At 35.3% G+C, this 23,550-nt stretch overlaps 1 protein-coding gene across 13 annotated transcripts in view; it reads left to right on the top strand.

The window, feature by feature from the left end:
- Window positions 1–23,550, top strand: part of GPHN (gephyrin) — a 682,735-nt gene that overhangs the window by 404,656 nt on the left and 254,529 nt on the right. For 8 of the 13 annotated variants that reach the window (XM_054448600.2, XM_063651692.1, XM_054448603.2 and 5 more), the window contains 2 exons: window positions 9,074–9,140; window positions 15,516–15,788. In XM_054448600.2, the coding sequence (XP_054304575.1) occupies window positions 9,074–9,140; window positions 15,516–15,788 (340 nt within the window). Of the gene's footprint in view, window positions 1–9,073; window positions 9,141–15,515; window positions 15,789–17,044; window positions 17,144–23,550 lie in introns of all 13 variants that reach the window. The other 5 variants (XM_054448596.2, XM_063651689.1, XM_063651690.1 and 2 more) reach the window with 1 other exon arrangement.

The raw sequence follows: 23,550 nt of genomic DNA on the forward strand, positions 1-23,550 counted from the left end.
TCAACCTGGTATATCTCGTAGTGCTTAAAAGTAAGGAAGCGCTCAAGAAAACAAACTGCAACAAAACACATATTGGCGGGTATATATTAAAGGGGCATAGGAGTCAACTGACATCTCCCAATGACCAAAGATGTAAAAATGTGAGCAACAGAATAAGCAATAAGCAGTATCTTATTATAATCCAAAGTATAAAATAAACATCCATGACTCCATGCTTATACAAATAACTTTTGCATAAATTAATTCATGAGGGAGAAGAGACAAATGTCCTGTGCATAAGATTTCCAAATAATTTATATAGATGTTCCACCCTCAAGGAAGGGGCACATAACTCCTCACTTCTTAGGCATGGGCTACATACAGTGACTTCCTTCCAAAGAGTACAGAACTGGGGGCGGGTTGGGGAAGAGTAACTTTGCTGTGGGGAGCACCTGACAAATACCTCAGCTAAGAGATAAAGATCAGTATCAACATTCGTTAGTCAGATTGATAGCATATACCTGTGATATGATGTAATAAAAATGGCTCTATACCTCTATAGTCTTCTTCCAAAAATCCCATAACCCTAATCTTATCATCAGAAAATATCAGACAGACACCAGAAGTGGGCATTCTGCAAAAAAAAAACTGACCAGCACTTACCAAAGCTATCAAGGTCATCAAAAACAAGGAAAGCCTGAGCATCTCTCACTGCCAAGAAAAGCATAAGGAGACGTGACAGCTAAATGTAATTTGGTAATCTGAATGGGATCCTGAAACAGAAAAAGGGTATTAAGTACAAAGTAGGAAGCATGAATAAACTGTGGGCTTTAGTTAATAATAATGTGTCAATATTGGCTCATTAATTGCCACAGAGTTTCCATAATAATACAAGATGTTAAATGTAGGGGAAACATGGTGCAGAGAATATGAGAACTCCCTATACTATCTTCTGCATTTTTCTGTAAATCCAAAACTGTTCTTAAAAATGAAGTCAATTTAATCAAATAATAACGGGATATTCTGTACAACTGTCAAGGAGCAAATGATTTCAATATTATTTAAATTGTTCCTGAGAGTAGGAAAATGTAAACATTTCTCAATTCATGTTATGAGTCTGGGATAATCTTATTACAAAACTAGAAAATGGTAGTAGGAAAAAAGGAAAATGTAGGTTAATATTCATTGTGAACATGGATGTGAAAACTTCAAAAATAAGATACTAGCATGGCACATGTATACATATGTAACTTACCTGCACATTGCGCACATGTACCATAAAACCTAAAGTATAATAATAATAATAATAATAATAATAAAAGAAAAAAAAAGAAAAAAAAAAGAAGCAGAAATTATCAACCTGTATAAAATAAAAAAAATCCAACTGTATACTATTAAAAAGATACCAAAATGTTGAAAACAAAAGGATGGAAAAATTGTAGCAGGCAAATACCAAAATAAAGCTGATGTAACTATAAAAAAAAAAAAAATAAGATACTAACATATCAAATCTAAAAGTATATTTTTAAAAGATACATCAGGATAAAGATGGATTTATTTCAGGGACACAGAGATGGTTAACTGATTAACATGAATCACTACATTAACAGATTAAGGGAGAAAATCATATGACCTTCTCAATTGATGCAGAAAAAGCATTTGATAAAATTCCAAACCTGTTTATGAATAACGACTCTTAGCAAGCAATGATTAGAAGGGAACTTCCTTAATTTGAAAAAGCAAATATAGTTAATAATTAGATATTGTTAGTATTCTCTTTAAAGTTAGGAATAAGAGAGAGTCCAAGTATACTTCTGTCCAATATTGTACAAAGTAAAAAAAAAATAAATGATACAAGCATTGAAAAGGACAAGTAATCTCCCGTGATTACTACATGGGAATTATTTAAAAATCAGTAGTCTTTTAGAAGTAATGGAAGAGTTCATCAAGTTTGTTGGATAGAACATCAGGATACATCAGTTGCTGTCCTATAAACCCAAGGTGTATTTTTTAAAGGGACCGAATTTCATATTTACTGTTTCTTTCATGATGTAGAGATTGTAACTGTAGCACAGTTTCTGAGCATTCCTCATTTCATCAAAATGGATTTAATAAATGTCTAACTGGTGAAGATACTGTATTAGGTGCTATACAATAGGTTCTATGCAGAATCGACCCTCTAGAAGTTTATAATTTTGGGGCACCCTGCACTAACAGATGGAAATACACTAACTGCAGAACAGAAATAATAAGCCAATACATATATGAACACTAAAATGTTTAGATTTAAGTTTAAAATTACAAATAGACAACTTTATCTCAACCTTTTTATTATGAAAAATTTCAAACATATACCAAATTGAAAGAATTTTACAATGAATACTTAAGATTCTACTATTAACATTTTATTGTAGTTGCTTTATATCTGTCATCTATTCGGCCAAAAGAAATTAAAAAAGAAAAACACTGACAACATCTAGCATTGTCAGGAGAAGCAGCAACAGTGTGTTGATAGGAATGTAAATTGGTACAAACACTATGGAAAATTACTTTTATACAGTAAAACTGCACATCTGCTTATTCCTGTGACTCATAAAATCTGCTTCTAGCTATTTACCCTAGAACATTAGCTTTCAAATGTTTTTTTTTTTTTTTTTTTTTAGTGAATTACACACAAAAAGTTATTTTATTGATAGCAATGTTAATTGCTACACTATATTTGGGTGATAATTTGATAGCGTGGATAACCTTTCACCCAGCATAAGATTTGACCAACCAGTCCTACTTTTAATAATCTGTTCTGCAGAAATAATAGCACATGTGTTCAAAGATGTATGTACTCACATGTTCACTGCAGCCTTGTTTGTTTTTTTTTTTTTTTTTTTTTTTTTTTCTTTCTTTTATTATTATTATTATTATTATACTTTAGGTTTTATGGTACATGTGCGCAATGTGCAGGTAAGTTACATATGTATACATGTGCCATGCTGGTGCGCTGCACCCACCAACTCGTCATCTAGCATTAGGTATATCTCCCAATGCTATCCCTCCCCCCTCCCCCCACCCCACAACAGTCCCCAGAGTGTGATGTTCCCCTTCCTGTGTCCATGTGTTCTCATTGTTCAATTCCCACCTATGAGTGAGAATATGCGGTGTTTGGTTTTTTGTTCTTGCGATAGTTTACTGAGAATGATGATTTCCAATTTCATCCATGTCCCTACAAAGGACGTGAACTCATCATTTTTTATGGCTGCATAGTATTCCATGGTGTATATGTGCCACATTTTCTTAATCCAGTCTATCATTGTTGGACATTTGGGTTGGTTCCAAGTCTTTGCTATTGTGAATAATGCCGCAATAAACATACGTGTGCATGTGTCTTTATAGCAGCATGATTTATAGTCCTTTGGGTATATACCCAGTAATGGGATGGCTGGGTCGAATGGAATTTCTAGTTCTAGATCCCTGAGGAATCGCCACACTGACTTCCACAAGGGTTGAACTAGTTTACAGTCCCACCAACAGTGTAAAAGTGTTCCTATTTCTCCACATCCTCTCCAGCACCTGTTGTTTCCTGACTTTTTAATGATTGCCATTCTAACTGGTGTGAGATGGTATCTCATTGTGGTTTTGATTTGCATTTCTCTGAGAAATGCTTTCAAATGTTTTTGACCATAAGCCAAATGTACTTAACATTGTAATTCAGTACCCACACACATATGTATATATATGCCTCTATGTATGTGGGTATGCATATATGCATATATATGTACATAAACAGTATGCACACACATACATATACAAAAGGCACAAACTTTTCTGAGTCAATATTTATCCTAACTACCAGGAAAGCATTCTGATATTTTCTATTCTGTTCTTTTTTTAAAAAATGCTAGTTATAGCAACTGAAGTCAGTTTACTGCCCTATTAATTGGTCGTGACCTACAGTTTGAAGAACACTGTCCTAGAGAAAGCTGTGCACATATGTAATATTGTACAGCATTGAAAATGAACTATTGCTATGCATATCAGCATGGAGGAGTCTCACAAACACAGTGTTGAGTGAGAAAACCAAGTTGTATAAATATACACAGTATGATTTCATTTGTATATAAATTTCAAAAGCATGCTAAAATGAAAATATATTTAGATAAACATATGTGGAAAAGTTTTTTTTTAAGTGAATGATTTATATAAGCACCACATGGATGAACCTTGAAAACATGTTAAGAAAAAGAAGCAAGTCACAAAAGGTGACATATTATATGTTTCCCTTTATATGAAATGTCTAGAATAGGCAAATCTGTATGGACAGAAAATAGCTTAGTGAATGCCTAGGGCTGGGAGTTGCAAGAAAATGTGGAATGACTGCTAATGGGTATGGGATTTTTTTGTGGAGGGTGATGAAAATGTTCTAAAATTGATTACCGGGATGATTGTACAACTCTGAGAATATACTTTAAAAACTATTGAATTGTATCTTTTAAATGGGTAAGTTGTATGGTATATGAATTTTATATTGATAGAGCTGTTTTACAAAAAAGTAAGAGAATGTTTTAAAATTCAGGATAATAGTTATTTGGAGAAGAAGGGACTTGAGATCAAGGCAAGGCACACAGTACTCTTTGAAGGTATCAGTGATAGTCTATTTTTTCACCTAGGTAGTAGGCACATCGTGGGATTTTTATTGTTATTGTCTGTTTTATACACATGACATACCTCGTTGTGTATTTAATATTTAACAGAAATTTTAAGAGAAGCAATATTTTTCATATTCTTCTATTATCATGCCTGTTGTGATCAAGTTTAACATAGAATATTGAACTTCTAGTGTAAATCTAGATTAGGACCAGTTTTCATCCAAATATGTCCTGTTTTTAAAAATTACTCTTTTTGTATTAAAATTTCAAAAAAATTAGAATAAAAAGGTAACTATCCCATTATATAGTCTGTGGGTCAGAATATTCTTAACTATAACCTGTTCCCTTTTCTTCATCACCTTTGCAGCCACCCTAATTCACCTGTCACATTTTTCGACATTCTCTTAACTGTATTCCTTGTTTCCTGTCTTGCACCTCTCCAAACAATTTTCTACTTTGCAGCCAGAAATATCTTTTGAAAATACAGATATTAGTATGTTATTTCTCTGCTCAAAATTTTTTAGCAAAATCTCACTCTCCACTGTAGATAAAGACTGAATTCTTTAAGATTACTTTCCAGGGCCTATATAATTTGTCACTGCTGCTTTTTGCATCAGCTTCCACCCACACTTGTTGTTGTTTTTACCACACATATCAGGTTCTATTGTTAGCTTCTGAGTACTTTGTACATGCCCTTTTCTCTGCCTTGAATGTTCTTCCTTCTCTCTTCACCTCTGTAACACCTACCAGTTCTTCAGGCAGAAGCTTAGATTTTTTTCCTTCCTTATAGAAGCCTTCTCTTAACTACCTCTACCCTTCCTTACCTAAGACTAAAATGCCCTTCCTATTGTTCCCAAAGGATTTTTGCTTAATATACATTTACATTTATTTAAAATATGCTTTATATTTTATATACATAAACAAAAACAATGCACTATGTAACATACTGAATCAGATACATGAGAGAAAATAAACCAAGAATGAGTCAACTCATATTTAGTGTTTTTTGTTATCAGATTTTCTTTTCTTTATATCTTCTGTCATCCCCTTTCAGTTCATCTTAGACTATTATTCCTGAAATAGTGCTTGGTAATATTAGTAATAGCAGAATCCATGAATCGTCCCCAATGCCTTAAGAATACATTCTAGCTCTTTACAGTGAATTCATGACTTCTCCTGTCTTAATTCTAATGGACTTTTTAAGGAAAGATGGACCAAATATTTATTTAATGCCTATTATGTACTAGATTATACTGTACCTTATATTTCAAAGATTATGTTAACCCTTTTAACAACTCAGGTTATGGAAACTAAGGATTAAAGAAGTTTAGTAATGAAGACAGGATTACACTAATAGTAAATAGTAGTACGAAAACTCAAGCACAGTTTATCACAGCAGTTCTCAAACTTTTCCATGGATGAGAGTCAACTAGAGAACTTGTTAAGATACAGATTACTGGATCCCAACCTCATAGTTTTTTATCCAGTATATCAGCAACAGAGAGGAGGGGATAAGGGTGGTATGGGAAATTTTGCCTTTCCGACCAATTCCTATATGATGTATATGTTTCTGGTCCAGAGACCACAAATTGAAAAATACTAATCTATCAGACAGCAACATCTTTCCACTGGTCCTTCTTACCTCACGTTACTCCTCTATAAGTAAGCAAGTGGATGCTTGCTGGTGAGAGACAATATACTCAAAATGCACTTGGTGCTTTTTTTAACTCTGTGCTTTTGCATTATTTTTCCCCTCCTCCTAAACTGCCCTTCTTTTTGATTTTTGTTTTGTTTTGTTTTTTTGAGACTAAGTCTCACTCCTGTCACCCAGGCTGGAGTGCAGTGGCACAATTTCTGCTCATTGCAACCTCCGCCTCCCGGATTCAAGCGATTCTTCTGCCTCAGCCTCCTGAGTAGCTAGGATTACAGGAACCTGCTACCACACCTGGCTAATTTTTTGTATTTTTAGTAGAGACAGAGTTTCACCGTATTGGCCAGGCTGGTCTCGAACTCCTGACCTTGTGATCCTCCCACCTCGGCTTCCCAAAGTGCTAGGATTACAGGCATGAGCCACCACACTGGCTACTTTTTTTTTAACCTATGGTACTTTATACCAATTCGTATTACTGCTTACTATCTTGTGTTGTAGTTGTTTATATGCTTTAATGTTCTATGTTTTACAATTATAAACTTCTTAAGCATTTGGGTTGCATTTATTCCATAACACTTAGTACAGATCTTTAGCTATTTGATAAATATTGGAATATGCTAAAACTTTGGTGCTTATAGTTTTTAAATTATTGAATGATATAATGTTTGTAAAAATACTTTATTAATCCTAAAGCATTATATAGAGGAGGAGTACTTTCTTCTTGCAGTGACTCTGGACATTCTATGGATGAAAAAGTATATCTTAAAATTAATTTTTAAACACTTCAAAGAGATCAGGGAAATGAGAAAGAATAAATAAATCTCTGATCTAATGTTTTGACAAAATAAAAAGTAAAAAAAAAATTGATGGGAAATAACAAATGTAATCTCCTGGCTATATAGCAAAACCTTTAATTATATCACATATGCATACATATACACACACAGAAAAATAGTGGTCTAGATATAACTGTTGGTTATATTAGCACTGCTGCTAAGGTGTCAGCCTAGAGCAAGTGAAGTATTATTGGAGACATAAAAAGCCTGTATTTGATTACCAAAAATTGGAATAAAAAGAATTAACTAAGTTTTCACTTGCCACTAACCTTCTAATGGAGGGAGTTACAACCTTCTTGGAAAATAAAATCCAACACATTTCGTAATATGTGATAAAATTGTTACAGTGATGTCAGTAAGGATAAGTTCATGTACGTTAATAAACACAAGATGGAATGAACTTACTGTAGAAAATTACAAAGATCCCAGAGCTATGTATTAATCAAATTCTTTGTACTCCAAATTATTTTTCCATATTTTGTAGGTAACTATATTTGTCTTTCCTTCATAGAAATGTTGAGAGGATAATATGCAGTAATTGTTATGGTAATATTTCTAGTTTTTAGAAGGAAAGGTGCTACAAACTTCCGGATGTAGCTAATACTGTATTCTACGAGGGATTATTGTGCTCTTAGTTAAAATTCTAGATTTATTCAATATATTGCTAGATTTGCTTACATGAAAATAGAGAACTTAATATTGATGACATTCCAATCATATTACTGGTGATATTATAATCAATTAGCTATCATATTGACAAAAAGCTAAAATGTAGCATTTTAGTTTGGAAAGAAAAACAAAATTCCTAAGTAAACAGGAACATATTAAGAACTATATAATTTACCCAGTGCCATTTTGTCACTAAAGTACTTTATCCAATTCTGACTGCCAGAACTAAAACAGATTTTGAAGAAATATCATTAAGATTAAAGGTCAGAAAATAGCCTTAAAGTTTTTAATGAAACAATGAATAGTTTTTCTAGTAAGAAGAAGGCCAGCAGGTGATTCAGTAAACATTTTCAGATATATGGAAAGTTGTAAATAAATGGCAGTCTTCTCTTTCAGATTGTAAATAGGACAAGAAGAAAAAGTAATAAAATATAGGACAGTTTTAGGTTATTTCAGAGAATAAGAGTGGTTAAAGAAAAAATCAAGACATTTGGGGAAGAGTATTCTTACATTACTTTAAAAATACTGTAAAATTTTAAAAATAGCATAATCTCTTTGTTTTCAAATGATGAAAATGAGATAATGTTGCCAGATCAAAGTAACATAACCAGTCAATGACAGCATAATTCCAGCTCTCATATGAAAATCTAGGCCTTTGCTCCTTGACTCCAGTCTTCCACTGCTTTTCCATTTTTTTATGTTTCTTAACCAGTTAGTTTAAATGTGGCCTGGAAATTGACAATTATCTCTGAAAGACGTTTCTAGCGTAAAATGCCTGCGATTATCAATGGGTCTATTAATGAATGAGCTCTCCAACCTCTTCCCTTCTGCCATTCACTTGTGAAAACCCTTGTTTTACTTTAAAACTTATAGACTTCCTGAGACGCAAGAGCTCAAATCTAAATCTTAAGTTCTTTTTGTGTTAGACTTTTGAACATAAATATCACTAGGAATTTTTAATGCACTATCTCAAACTCTTAAACAATTGTATAAAATATGAAGAAGCTGAAGTTAGACAAAATAGGTAATTAGACTTGGTCAGATTGCTTAAAAGTAGGTAAATTATTCTGATTCCACATTCAGTACATTTTTTCCAATTTGCCATACTAACCATAATGTAAAAACTTCAACCAGAATGCCTAATTTGTATAGCAAGCAGTGAATGTCTTAAGATAACACTTTTATTCCTAAAACAGTTGTTCACATGTAAAGTAAAATGATTATTCTTTGTTGTTAATGTATTTAAACCGGGCATTCATTGCAATTTAGTGTTAATCTACTTTCTCTTTTTTTTTCAGGCCTGTATGTGGAATCAGAGGGAAAACGCTCATAATTAACCTGCCAGGTAGCAAGAAAGGATCTCAGGTAAATCACCTGGACGTATTAATGATTTAGTGTAAGAGCTTTTGACCAGCCATGAAAGTTAGCCAGCCAAAAAGTTGGAGCACTCCACAAGACTGCCCTCATGTCTGATACCAACTGCAGGATTCCCAAAGTCACTCTGGGGTTCAGTAATTCAATGGAAAGACATAGAGCTCACTAAAAACTATTACACTTACAGTTATGGTTTATTATGGGGAAAGGATACAGATTAAAATCAGCCAAGAGAAGAAGTGCATAAGACAATATCCAGGAATACTACCAAACACAGAGCTTCCCTTGTCCTCTCCCTGTAGAGTCATGAATGCTTTACTCTCCTGGCATTCGTGTATAATAATATACTTGTAGTATTTCCAATCAGAGAAGCTCACCTGAGTTTTTGATGTCCAGAGGTTTTTGTTTTTGTTTTTGTTTTTTTGCGGTTCATTATATTTTGCCCATGTGAATGACCTTTAGTCTTTAGCGCTTCCCAGAGATTGGAATGATAGCATTAGTCTCCAGTACGTTCCAGTACTGACACCATGTGGCCAAAAGTCCCCATCATAAGTCATATTGTTAGATTGTATGGTGGCCAAAGCCATCAGGTAAACAAAGACACTGCTGTCACACATGACATTCTGAGGACCTAGAGATCTCCTCCAACTAGTTAAGGGCAACTACTTTTACTCTCAGACTCTCTTTGGGTACTGTTAATTCTTTGCTGTACAAGCTACCCCCTGGCCTTTGGCCAAGGCTTTTTTTATTGTATAGCAACACAGTCATGTTTGTCTGGGCATCTATATTTACTGTGGTATTTATGTGACAGACACAGCAGTAGTATCAGTGTGAATATGCCTAAGATTTGGCCAAGGCAGTGTAGGGTATGGATATATTTAGAGAAATAGCTAATCCATCCACTGAAGCCATTACATACATTTTCATAATTTTGTATTAAGTTACTAATTTCTCACCTTAATCTACTACTGTTGATATGTTTGTACAGAACTGTATATCATAGAAATTAGCTGATGGTTACCTAAGTGCAGTTCTTCCTCAGGCCAGTCATTTTCTATTGACGTTATATCCTGAGGAGGCTTTAACTGAATTTCCCAATACACTTAGCCATAACCTAAAAAATAAAAGTCAAAAGATACTGGCACATTCTTAGAGTCCTTCTCAGACATTAACAGACCAGAATGTCTCCCAGAATGATGCTACTCAGGTTTGCAGGCTTGTTGGATTCCAAAAATAGGAGTGGTCTCAGCAACATATGACTTCACTCTTTCAAGCATCTGTTACAGTTGAGCTAAGAAACAATGTCATCTCTTGTTCTGAACCTCTTTGGAGATACCAATGCAGTATTATTTCCCTTACTGCATAACCTATCCATTCATTCCTTTACCCTCAGCTACCATTCTTCCTTCTCTCTATTTATACCCAAACTTTTCCACCTTTTAAAGAGTTGTAAGGTTTGGCCACTGTGCTGATTCAGATTGCCGTTGGTAATACTAGTTTAGCAAGTTCCTCCTGCACAGTCTATTCCTATTCATTTAGAGTAGGATTGTATCCCTTACCTTCATTTTAGCTAGCATAGATAACAATAACCAAGAGATTGTGTGTTTAGCTTCTTTCTTTATATTTTGCATCTCCTTATACATCCAGTGAGATAACTTTTTGGGAATTATCTCCATTAACTAATCACAGTACAGAAGCAATTCCATGCTATGGTTGACACTGTCTTCACTCAGGGATCAAAGGTTCATCATCCCACACCCTCTCTTCACTTCCTAAGCCATGTATTTCAGTGAGTCAGGGTCTTTCTAGAAAATCTTATTTTTGACACCAACTGTAAGGAGTTTTAGCCAACTGCAAAAAATAGCCACCTACAAATGTGGAGTACTCCACAAAATTGCTCATTTCTGACCCTAATTGCAAATTCAGGAGATCCTAAAATGACCTTCAGGTTTAATAATTTACTAGCATTCATGGAACTTACAGAAAGCCGTTATACTCATGATTATTGTTCATTGCAAGGAAAGAATACGGATTAAAGTCAGCCAAGGGAGAAAGTGCATAGGGAAGAGTCTAACAGAAGTAACAAATGAGGAACTTCTGTTGTCCTCTCTCTTTGGAGACATGGACATGTCACCCTTCTGGCATCAGTCTGTGATACCACACATGGAGTAATGCCAGCTGGGGATGGTCACCTGAGCCTTTGGTATCCAGAGCTTTTACTGGGACTCAAACACTTACTGCCAGTGTGGCTGACCTGTAATCTTTAATCCTAAAGTAGAGAGAAGCAATTGGGGGCCTTCCATGTAGAAAGTGGGGTCAGAAGGCCAAGAAAGGGAATATGAATATATACCCAAATCACTTAGGAACTTTTATGCAGGTGCAAAAAAACTTATGTCAAAGTGGCCACAAGATTGTTTAATAGACAGATGAATGAAAGTCCAGTTTACTGCTAGACACCAAAGCTTTGTGTGAAATCTTGAATTAATGGGGAGAGAGGGAGGGTAGCCTATACCTGTCTGTTCTTTTCCTGATCCCTTTCCCTCATTCGTGAACTGCAGTCTAACATTGTTAGACTGTCTCTGGTGCCCAAAGTTCATAGGCAACAAAGACATTCCTATTAGGCATGAAATTCCAAGGACCTAGAGATCACTCCCAGAGGCTGAGTGTAAAGACCAGACCTCTCCTCAGTCAGGGTTAAATTCTTTACTACACAATCTTTAAAGAGTAAACTGATTGAGCCATACAAAGATAGGACGAAAGATTAGACATCTTTCCCGATATTATGTAACCCTCCAAAAATTTTTAAGATTTTTTTTTTAATCTTAGATTTTAAGCTGTTACTTCAAATGTGAAAGAGAAAGACCTCCACCTCTTCTGCAGATATATCTGGCCTCATATTCTGATTTTTAGGTTCTTACCGATTCTCTTTTGGTGATACGTTATAGATAATAGTGAGCACCTCAGCAGCAGATTATATTAACTTTATGCAGTGCTCTTTACAAGCTTATTTTATATTTTGCTTGCTGTACAATGTTACCTAGCTATATTTCATGATGGTAGTTAGGAAAAGAGTCAGCATGTGTGTTAAAAAAATGATTAGAAGATGGGAAAAGAAGTAGACAATACAGCAAAATCAACCATCAAATAAACATACCCCAGTGGTGAGGTCACCGAAGCCCAAAGGGGCTCAATCTCCTGCAGTTCAAGAATGAGGGGTCGGGATTAGGAAAGTAACAGACAGGTACAGGCTACTCTCCCTCCCCATAAATTCAAGATTTCACACAAAGGTTTGGTGTCTAGCAGTAAACATAGAGTTTCATTTGTCTGTCTCCTATTAAACAATCTTGTGGCCACTTTGACGTAAGTTTCTTTCACCTGTGTAAAAGTTCCTGAGTGCCTTGGATATAAATATTCATATTCTTTTACTTAGCCTCCTGAGCCCAGTTTCTGCATGGAAGGCCCCCAGTTGCTTCTCTCTACTTTTGGATTAAAGATTAAGTAGATTTGGCCAGGCGCTGGGGCTCAAGTCTGTAATCCCAGCACTTTGGGAGGCCGAGGTGGGCCGATCACAAGGTCAGGAGTTCAAGATCAGCCTGGCCAAGATGGTGAAACCCTATCTCTACTAAAAATAAAAAAAAACTAGCCGGGCATGGTGGCGGGCACCTGTAATGCCAGGTACTCAGGACGCTGAGGCAGAGAATTGCTTGAACCCAGGAGGCGGAGGTTGCAGTGAGACAAGATGGCGCCACTGCACTCCAGCCTGGGTGACAGAGTGAGACTCTGTCTCAAAAAAAAAAAAAAAAGGTTAAGTAGATTTGACCCATCCAAAATACAGCAGTGTCTTAAGTGTTTGGCATGAATCACATCAAGAAATGGTCTTGACTCAGGAGGTTGGGAACAAGGGATGGAGGGCTCCTAGTTTCTTCAGGATTTTTGCATAAATCATTTAAGAGTTATAGAAATAACCCAAGAATTAAATGTGTATGTGTGTGAGTATGTAGGTTTTCTCTTGGGAGGAAGGGATGGAAAAGAGGGTAGTATACAAGTTTTTAAAATGTATTTGTTTATTTATTTTTAGAGACAGAGTCTCACTGTATCACCCTGACTGGAATGCAGTTACACAATCATAGCTCGCTGCAGCCTCAAACTCTTGGGCTTCTTTCCTATCTTTCCTGTCTTTTTCATAATGCATCTTTAAACTACCAAGTTGTTTATAGAAATTTTACTTTTTAAAAAAGGCAGTGCATGCCCTTTTTTTTTTTTTTAGAGAATCTGATTCTGACCATCCATGCCTGTCCTCAATCTTATTTTTTTTAATTTTTCCATAAGTTATTGGGATACAGGTGGTATTTGCTTACATGAGTAAGTTCTTTAGTGGTGATTTGTGAGATCCTGGTGCACCCATCACCGAGAGGTTTACACTGCACCATATTTGTTGTCTTATCCCTCACCCCCCGCACTCTTTCCCATAAGTCCCCAAAGTTCATTGTGTCATTCCTATGCCTTTGCGTCCTCATAGCTTAGCTCCCACATATCAGTGAAAACATACGATGTTTGGTTTTCCATTTCTGAGTTACTTCACTTAGAATAATAGTCTGTAATCTCATCCAGGTCATTGCAAATGGTGTTAATTCATTCCTTTTTATGGCTGAGTAATATACCATCATATATATATATCTCATAGTTTCTTTATCCACTCATTGATTGATGGGCATTTGGGTTGGTTCCACAATTTTGCAATTGTGAATTATGCTGCTATAAACATGTGTGTGCAAGTGTCTTTTTTGAATAATGACTTATTTTCCTCTGGGTAGATACCCAGTAGTGGGATTGCTGGACCAAATGGTAGTTCTACTTTTAGTTCTTTAAGGACTCTCTGCAGTTTTCCATAGCGGTTTCACTAGTTTACATTCCCACCAGCAGTGTAAAAGTGTTCCCTGTTTACCGCATCCACGCCAACATCTACTGTTTTTTGATTATTTGATTATGGCCATTCTTGCAGGAGTAAGGTGGTATTGCATTGCAGTTTTGATTTGCATTTCCCTGATCATTAGTGATGTTGAACATTTTTTCATATGTTTATTGGCCATTTGTATATCTTATTTTGAGAATTGTCTGTTCATGTCATTAGCCCACTTTTTGATGGGATTGTTTTTTTTTTTTCTTACTGATTTGTTTGAGTTCATTGTGGATTCTGGATATTAGCCCTTTGTCAGATGAGTAGATTGTGAAGATTACAAAACACTGCTGAAAGAAATCATAGATGACACAAACAAATGTAAACACATCCCATGCTCATGGATTAGTAGAATCAATAATGTGAAAATGACCATACTGCCAAATGCAATTTTCAAATTCTATGCCATTCCCATCAAAATACCATCATCATTCTTCACAGAGTTAGGAAAAACGATTCTGAAATTCATATGGCACCAACAAAGAGCCCACATAGCCAAAGCAAGACTAAGCAAAAAGAACAAATTTGGAGGCATCACATTATGTGATTTCAAACTACACTATAAGGCCATAGTCACCAAAACAGCATGGTACTGGTATAAAAATAGGCACATAGATCAATGGAACAGAATAGAGAACCTAGAAATAAAATCAAAAACTTAGAGCCAACTGATCTTCGACAAAGCAAACAAAAACATAAAGTAGGGAAAGGACACCCTTTTCAACAAATGGCGCTGGGATAATTGGCTAGCCCTATGTAGGAGAATGAAACTTGATCCTCAACTCTCACCTTATACAAAAATCAACTCAAGATGGATTAAGGACTTAAACCTAAGACCTAAAACTATAAAAATTATGGAAGATAACATTGGAAAAACCCTTCTAGACATTGGCTTAGACAAGGATTTCATGACCAAAAACCCAAAAGCAATTGCAATAAAAACAAAGATAAATAGCTGGTACCTAATTTAAACTAAGGAGCTTTTTGCATAGCAAAAGGAATAGTCAGCAGAGTGTATGCTTTTTTTTTTGTCACTGTAACTATATTTATTACATCACAATAATTAGGAGTAGTACAGTTCATGACAAAAATATTACAAATTTTAGATCATTTCACAGCACATACTCCTATAAACATTTAAAAGTTAATTTCAATTAAAAGAGTGGTCATTTTTAATGTTTGATATAACCAACATTGTAGCACTGTAGTTCCTTAGCTTATGGAGAATACTGTAATATATGTTATGCTTACTTCATGGCATATTGCTAAGACAATGTTTTACATGTGATTCATTCTGAGATTGATGGAGGAAAATGCAGATCCAAAATCACGAAACAATTTGATTGCCACCATCTTATATAATTACAAAAGTGCTTCATCTTAATTTTTTTTCTTTCTTTTGCATACAGGAATGCTTTCAATTCATACTGCCAGCTCTACCTCATGCCATTGACCTTTTACGTGATGCCATTGTAAAAGTAAAGGAGGTGCATGATGAACTTGAAGATTTGCCTTCCCCACCACCCCCTCTTTCCCCTCCTCCTACTACCAGCCCCCATAAACAGACAGAAGACAAAGGGGTTCAATGTGAGGAAGAGGAAGAAGAGAAGAAAGACAGTGGTGTTGCTTCAACAGAAGATAGTTCCTCATCACATATAACTGCAGCAGCCATTGCTGCCAAGGTAAGTCTGATGAGAGATACTCAGAGGCCTAAAGGACCCACAGGTAAATGTACTGGTTTCATCTGTTTTCCATCCCATCCCTCCCTACATTTAATACTTCTTCAGAGAACCCTAAAAAAATAACTGGGATGTCCATGACACTCCACTACTATGTTTCCTTCTTGATATAGATTCCTTGAAGGCACTGAAGTTAATTCTGAGTTCTGAGGCATTACTGATGAGCTGTTGCCTATTGAAGTAACAGCTACAATGATAAACAATGTGACATTTTAGAACTCTTTGGAGATGTCATTTTTGTGGACATATTAAATATATAATGTTTATATATTCAAAATATCAAAACTTCACAAATTCTTAAAGGAACAGCAAACCGAAGGTAAAAGACCTTAGGTGATTCAAGAAATGAGTAGGGAAAGATTAATAAAGATTTTTAAAGGGACAAAGCTTTTCAGCAATTGTTGAATTTTTTTAACTAATAACTTATTTAAACATTGCTTGACACAAATTACCCTAGTGGTAAAGATAGGAAATGGATATATTTGCATTTTTACTTTAAGAAATATTATTAGGACAATATCAAAGTATTACAAATTCTCTTTGGGCAACTCTGTGGGTAAATATACTACCATGAGTTACTTGAGTAAATTTAACTGTCTTAAAGTTATAGAACATGGTTTATTCTTCATACCTACTAAAGTCCACCTAGTATGCCTTAATATCTTCAGAAAGTAGCATATCAATTCTGGAAATTATGATTTTTCATTAAGAGCATAAAGATTGAAAATTTAATTGCTATGTGAAGTTATTCTCAGATTTTATGGATTATCCAGTTATTTTGGCTATGAGCATTGTGAGGTTTTTTTTAAATAATATATAGATTAGAATCATTGAGAAATCCTTTTGAAGTGTCCATTCAGTGATCCAGTAAGTGCTTACTTAAGGCTAGTAAGTATTTAAGTTTTGTGTGATTTTTTTTTTTTTATGAAACCAGTTGGTGAAACAGGTGCGTTTTAAAATCATTATATGTTCCTTTTCCTTTACTCTGAATTAAGAGTAAGAAGTGCCATAAATTTCAATCTTAGGAGAGAAGCTTATGGCATTTAAAATGTAAGCTGATTCTGTCATTCTACATTTGGAAAATGTTAGCATTTCATTTTTCCATTTGTTTTTACCTTTTTTCCTTTTTAGTCATTTTGCTTGTATAGTTTCATGTTTTCCTGTCACTATATTCATAGTTGTTATGTGTTGTGCATTAGAAGCATCCATTCTACACCAGTCCTGCTGTTGTCATGGCACACGGTGAACAGCCCATCCCTGGTCTCATCAATTATTCCCATCATTCAACAGATGAACGGGTAAGACAAGAGGCTTTTGCATTAATGGTTTTCCAAATATGTATTCTACTTCCTCTCCTTGGAGATAGGCTGTAACATATGGAAGATGTGTTGTTTTATTCTGATGGATTTTCAGCATTGCTTTCTTGTGAAAGTGTAAGTGCCATTGAGTATATCCATCAAGGAATTTAATAGAGTTTCTCCTGTGACTAAAGTACTCTGCTATCATTAAGATTCTGTCATTTGTGACAATGAACTTTTATCAAATTACTTGCAAGAAAGTCATTGCTCAGAAGTTATTTTTGTCTTACCAATTTCATCAGATATCTTTAAACAAATTGCCTGGCTTAAAATTACCTCTTAAGAGAATCACTTTGAGTCTTAAAATCTAGACAGATTGGTCAAGCAAATAGTTGATTTGTATTAACCTTCCTGTTTTTTCTCATGATTTTGCATCTCATTTTTTTTTCATTCATTGAGCTTTCATTACAACCATTGCAGAGTTGAATTTTGATATAAATTCTGTGATTCCTCATCATAAGTAAACTTTTTAGGTGCATATTTGTTTATTCAGTCAGTGGCTGAATGATAGCTTGCAAAAAAAATGCCAGGTTGTAAAAGATTAAACTGATACATAAAAATCATTAAACAGTGATAATTTAGACATTGGATGAAAAAAAAAAACGATCTAAGTCCCTAATATGGATATAAAATGAGAGGGGCAGAGAAGAAAAAGAAATAATAAAGTGAAATTTGGTTTTAAATACTTAGGAAGCAAAACACCCAAAATTTGGAGAGAAAAAAACCAACAACTTAGCATCCATAGTCTCTTAGAAGATACTACCAAATGAAGACTTTTTAAAAATTTTAATTTTGTGGGGTACATAGTAGTGGATATATTTATGGGGCATGTGAGACATTTTGATACAGGCATACAATGGGTAATAATCACATCAGGGGAAATGGGTATCCATCACTTCAAGCATTTATCATTTCTTTGTATTACAGACATTCCAATTGTCTTCCCTAATTTCTTCTAAAATGTACAACAAATTATTGCTGATTGTAATCACCCTGTTGTGCTACCTAGATCTTATCCATTGTATCTAACTATATTTTGGGGTACCCATTAACCATCCCCATTTCCCACTCCCCCTCCCCACCCTCTCCACCCTCTGGTAACCATCATTCTACCATCTTTATCTCCGTGAGTTCAATTGTTTTAATTTTTAGCTCCCACAAATAAGTGAGAACATGCAAAGTTTGTCTTTCTGTGCCTGGCTTATTTCATTTAACAGTGTCCTCCAGTTCCATCCATGTTGTTGCAAATGACAGGATCTCATTCTTTTTTATAGCTGATGGGTACTCCATATGTACCCCATTTTCTTTATTCATCTGCTGATGGACACTCAGGTTGATAATGCTGCAATACACATGGAAGTGCAGATATCTCTTCAATATACTGATTTCCTTTCTTTTGGATATATACCTAGTAGAGGTGTTGCTGGATCATATGTAGTTCTGTCTTTAGTATTTTGAAGAACCTCCATACTATTCTGCGTAGTGGCTATACCAATTTACATTCCCACCAATAGCGAACAAGTGTTCCCCTTTCTCCACATCCTCACCAGCATTCATTATTGCCTGTCTTTTGGATAAAAGCCATATTAACTGGGAAGAGATGATATCTCATTATAGTTTTGATTTGCATTTATCTGATGATCAATAATGATGAGCACCTTTTCATATACTTGTTTACCATTTGTATGTCTTCCTTTGAGAAACATCTATTCAGATCTTTTACCCATTTTTAAATTAGATTGTTTTATGTTTTTTCCTATAGAGTTGTTTATATAGTCTGGTTATTAATCCCTTCTCAGATGCATAGTTTGCAAATATTTTCTCCCATTCCTTGGATTCTCTTCACTTTCTTGATTGTTTCCTTTGTTATGCGAAGCTTTTTAACTTGATATGATCCCATTTGTTTATTTTTTCATTGGTTGCCTGTGTTTGTGGGGTATTACTCAAGAAATCTTTGCCCAGTCCAATGTCCTGGAGAGTTTTCCCAATGTTTCCTTGTAGTGGTTTCACAGTTTCAAGTCTTAGATTTAAGTATGTAAGTCTCTAATCCATTTTGATTTGATTTTTATATATGGCAAGAGATAGGTGTCTAGTTTTAATCATCTGCATATGGATATCCAGTTTTCCCAGCACCGTTTATTGAAGAGACTGTCCTTTCCCCAATGTATGTTCTTGACCCCTTTGTCAAAATGAGCTCACTGTACATATATGCATTTGTTTCTAGGTTCTCTATTCTATTCCATTGGTCTATGTGTCTGTTTTTATGCCAGTACCATGATGTATTAGCTACTATAGCTCTGTAGTATAATTTTAAGTCAGGTAGTTTGATTCCTCCAGTTTTGTTTTTATTTTTGCTTAGGATAGCTTTGGTTATTCTGGATCTTTTGTGGTTCCATATAAATGTTATGATTATTTTTTCTGTTTCTGTGAAGGTATTTTGATAGGGATTGCATTGAGTCCATAGATTGCTTTGGGAAGTATGGACATTTTAACAATATTGATTCTTCCAATCCATGAATATGGAATGTCTTTCCTTTTTGTGTGTGTCCACTTCAATTTCTTGCAAAAATGTTTTATACTTCATCATAGAAATCTTTTACTTCTTTGGTTAAATTTATTCCTATGTGTTTTCTTTGTAGCTATTGTAAATGGGATTACCTTCTTAATTTCTTTTTCATATTGTTCACTGTTGGCATATAGAAATGCTACTAATTGGCCAGGCGTGGTGGCTCACACATGTAAGCACTTTGGGAGGCTGAGGTGGTTGGATCACCTAAGGTCAGGAGTTCGAGACCAGCCTAACCAACAAGGTGAAACCGCGTCTCTACTAAAAATACAAAAATTAGCCTGGTGTGGTGGCAGGCCCCTGTAGTCCCAGCTACTCAGGAGGCTGAGACAGGAGAATTGCTTGAACCTGGGAGGCGGAGGTTGCAGTGAGCTAAGATCGTGCCACTGCACTTCAGCCTGGGTGATGGAGCAAGACTCCATCTCAAAAAGAAAAAAATATGCTACTAATTTTTGTATGTTGATTTTGTATCCTGCCACTTTACTGAATTTGCTTATCAGTTCTAATGATTTTTTGCTGGAGTCTTAGGTTTTTCCAAATATTGTATCATCTGCAAACTAGGATAATTTGATCTTTTCCTTTCCAATTTGGGTGCTATTTATATCTTTCTCTTGTCTGACTGCTCTAGCTAGCACTTCCAATGCTATGTTGAATAACAGCGGTAAAAGTGAGCATCTTTGTCATGTTCCAGATCTTAGAGGAAAGGCTTTCAATTTTTCCCCATTCAGTATGATACTAGATGTGGGTCTGTTGCATATAGCTTTTATTATGTTGAGGAACATTCCTTCTATACCCAGTTTTTTTAGGGTTTTTATCATGAAGCAATTGAATTTCGTCAAATGCTTTTTCAGCATCAAGTGAAGTGATCATATGGTTTTTGTCATTCATTCTGTAGATATGATGTATCACATTGATTGATTTGTATATGTTGAACCATCCTTCCATCCCTGGGATGAATCGCACTTGGTCATGATGAATGATGTTTTTAATGTGTTTCTGAATTTGGTGTACTAGCATTTTGTTGAGGATTTTTACATCAATGTTAATCAGATATTGGCCTGCAGTTTTCTTTTTTTGATGTGTCTTTGGTTTTAGTATCAGGGTAATACTGACCTTGTAGAATGAGTATAGAAGTATTCCTTCCTTCTCTATTTTTCAGAATAGTTTGAGTAGGATTGGTATCAGTTCTTCTTTAAATATTTTGTAGACTTCAGCAGTGAAGCTATTGGTTCTTTTCTTTGCTGGGAGACTTTTTATTATGGCTTCAATCTCATTACTTATTGCTGTATTCAGGTTTTAGATTTCTTCATGGTTCAATCTTGGTAGGTTGTATGCATCTAGGAATTTATCCACTACTTCTAGGTTTTCCAACTTATTGGCATATAGTAGCTCATAGTAGTCTGTAATGATCCTTTGAATTTTTGTGGTATAATTGTGATGTCTCCTTTTTCATCTCTGATTTTATTTATTTGGGTATTCTCTCTTTTCTTCTTTGTCTGGCTAAAGATTTGGCAATTTTGTTTATCTTTCTTAAAAAAACAACTTTTCATTTTGTTGATCTTTTGTACTGTTTTTTGTTTGTTTTAATTTCATTTATTGGTGCTCTGATCTTTATTTCTTTTCTTCTACTAATTTTGAGCTTGATTTTCTCTAGCTTTTCTAGTTCTTTATTATGTGTCATTAGGTTGTTTATTTGTAGTTTTTCTACTTTTTTGATGTAGATGCTTATTGGTATAAACTTTCCTCTTAGTACTGTTTTGCCTATCCCATAGGTTTTGGTGTTTTGTGTTTCCATATTCATTTGCTTCAAGACATTTTTAATTTGCTTCTTGATGTCTTCAGTGACCCACTGGTCATTCAGGAGCATATTGTTTAATTTCCATATGTTTGTATCATTTCCAAAGTTTTTTTTATTGATTTCTAGTTTTATTCTGTTGTGGGTTAGATAAGATACATGTGATTTCAGTTTTTTTGAAATTATAAAGACTTGTTTTGTGGCCTAACATATCGTCTGTCCTTGAGAATGATTCATGTGCTGAGAAGAATGTGTATTCTGCAGCCATTGGATGAAATATTCCATAAGTATCTATTAGATCTATTTGATCTGTAATAGAGATTAAGTCCAACGTTTCTTTTTTTTTTTTTTTAAGATAGAGTCTTGCTTTGTTGCCCAAGCTAGAGTACAGTGGGGCATTCTCAGCTCACTGCAACCTCTACCTCCAAGGTTCAAGCGATTCTCCTGCCTCAGCTTCCCGAGTAGCTGGGATTACAGGCACGCGCCACCATGCCAGCTAATTTTTGTATATTTAGTAGAGACGGGGTTTCACCATGTTGGCCAGGCTGGTCTCGAACTCCTGGACCTCAAGCGATCCGCCTCCCAAAGTGCTGGAATTACAGGCCTGAGCCACCACGCCCAGCCTCAATGTTTCTTTATTAATTTTCTGTCTGGAGAATCTGTCCAGTGTTTAAAGTGGGGTGTTGAAGTCTCCAGCTATTGGTATATTAGGGTCTGTCTCTCTCCTTAGTTCTAATAATATAATAATATTTGTTTTATGTGTCTGGATGCTCTGGTGTTGGTTGCATATATGTTTACGATTTGTCATATCCTCTTGCTGAATTGATCCCTTTATCATTATAAAATGACCTTCCTTGTCTCTTTTTATAGTGTTTGTCTTAAAATCTATTTTTTCTGATGTAAGTGTAGCTACTGCTACTGTTTTTGGGTTTCCACTTGCATGGTATATCTTTTTCCATCCCTTTATTCTCAGTCTGTGTGTGCTTTTTTTTCTTTTTTTTTTTTTTGAGATGGAGTCTCGCTCTTTCACCCAGGCAGTGGCGCTATCTCGGCTCACTGCAGTCTCCGCCTCCCGGGTTCATGCCATTCTCCTGCTTCAGCCTCCTGAGTAGCGGGGATTACAGGCGCCCGCCACCGCACCCGGCTAATTTTTTGTATTTTTAGTAGAGACGGGGTTTCACCGTGTTAGCCAAGATGGTCTCGATCTCCTGACCACATGATCTGCCTGCCTCGGCCTCCCAAAGTTCTGGGATTACAGGCGTGAGCCACCGCGCCCAGCCATCTGTGTGTGTTTTTATAAGTGAAGTGTATTTCTTGCAACCAACAGATTGTTAGGTCTTGTTTTCTAATCCATTCAGCCATTCTGTGTCTTTTGATTGGAGAGTTAAGTTCAGTTACATTCAGTGTTATTATTGATAAGTAAGGACTTACTACTGCCATTTTATTATTTGTTTTGTTTTGTTTTTTTTCTAGTTGTTTGTGGTCTTCTCTTTCTTCCTTCCTTCCTGTCTTTCTTTTTGTGAAAGTGATTTTCTCTGGTGGTATGTTTTAATTTCTTACTTTGTATTTTTTGTGAAACTATTGTTAGTTTTTTGGTTTGAAGTTACCATGAGCCTTGCAAATACTATCTTATAACCCATTATTTTAAACCAATGACAACTTAACTTTGATTGCTAGGAGTTAAGAGCAAAGAGGCAACTGATAAAAACTCTACACTTTAAATTCATCCCCCCAGTTTTAAACTTTTTATTTTTTCTATCTATATTTTATAATAGTATGTCTCAAAAAGTTGTAGGTTTTTTTTTTTTTCTGAGACAGGGTCTCACTGTGTTGCCCAGGCTGGAGTGTAGTGGTATAATCACAGCTCAGTGCAGCCTCGGCCTCTTGGGCTAAATCAATCCTCACATCTCAGTCTCCCAAGTAGCTGGGACTACAGGCACGCAACACCATGACCAACTAATTTTTGTATTTTTTGTAAAGACAGGG

This window comes from Pongo pygmaeus, chromosome 15 (genome assembly GCF_028885625.2).
Source record: "Pongo pygmaeus isolate AG05252 chromosome 15, NHGRI_mPonPyg2-v2.0_pri, whole genome shotgun sequence".
NCBI classification, from domain to species: domain Eukaryota; kingdom Metazoa; phylum Chordata; class Mammalia; order Primates; family Hominidae; genus Pongo; species Pongo pygmaeus.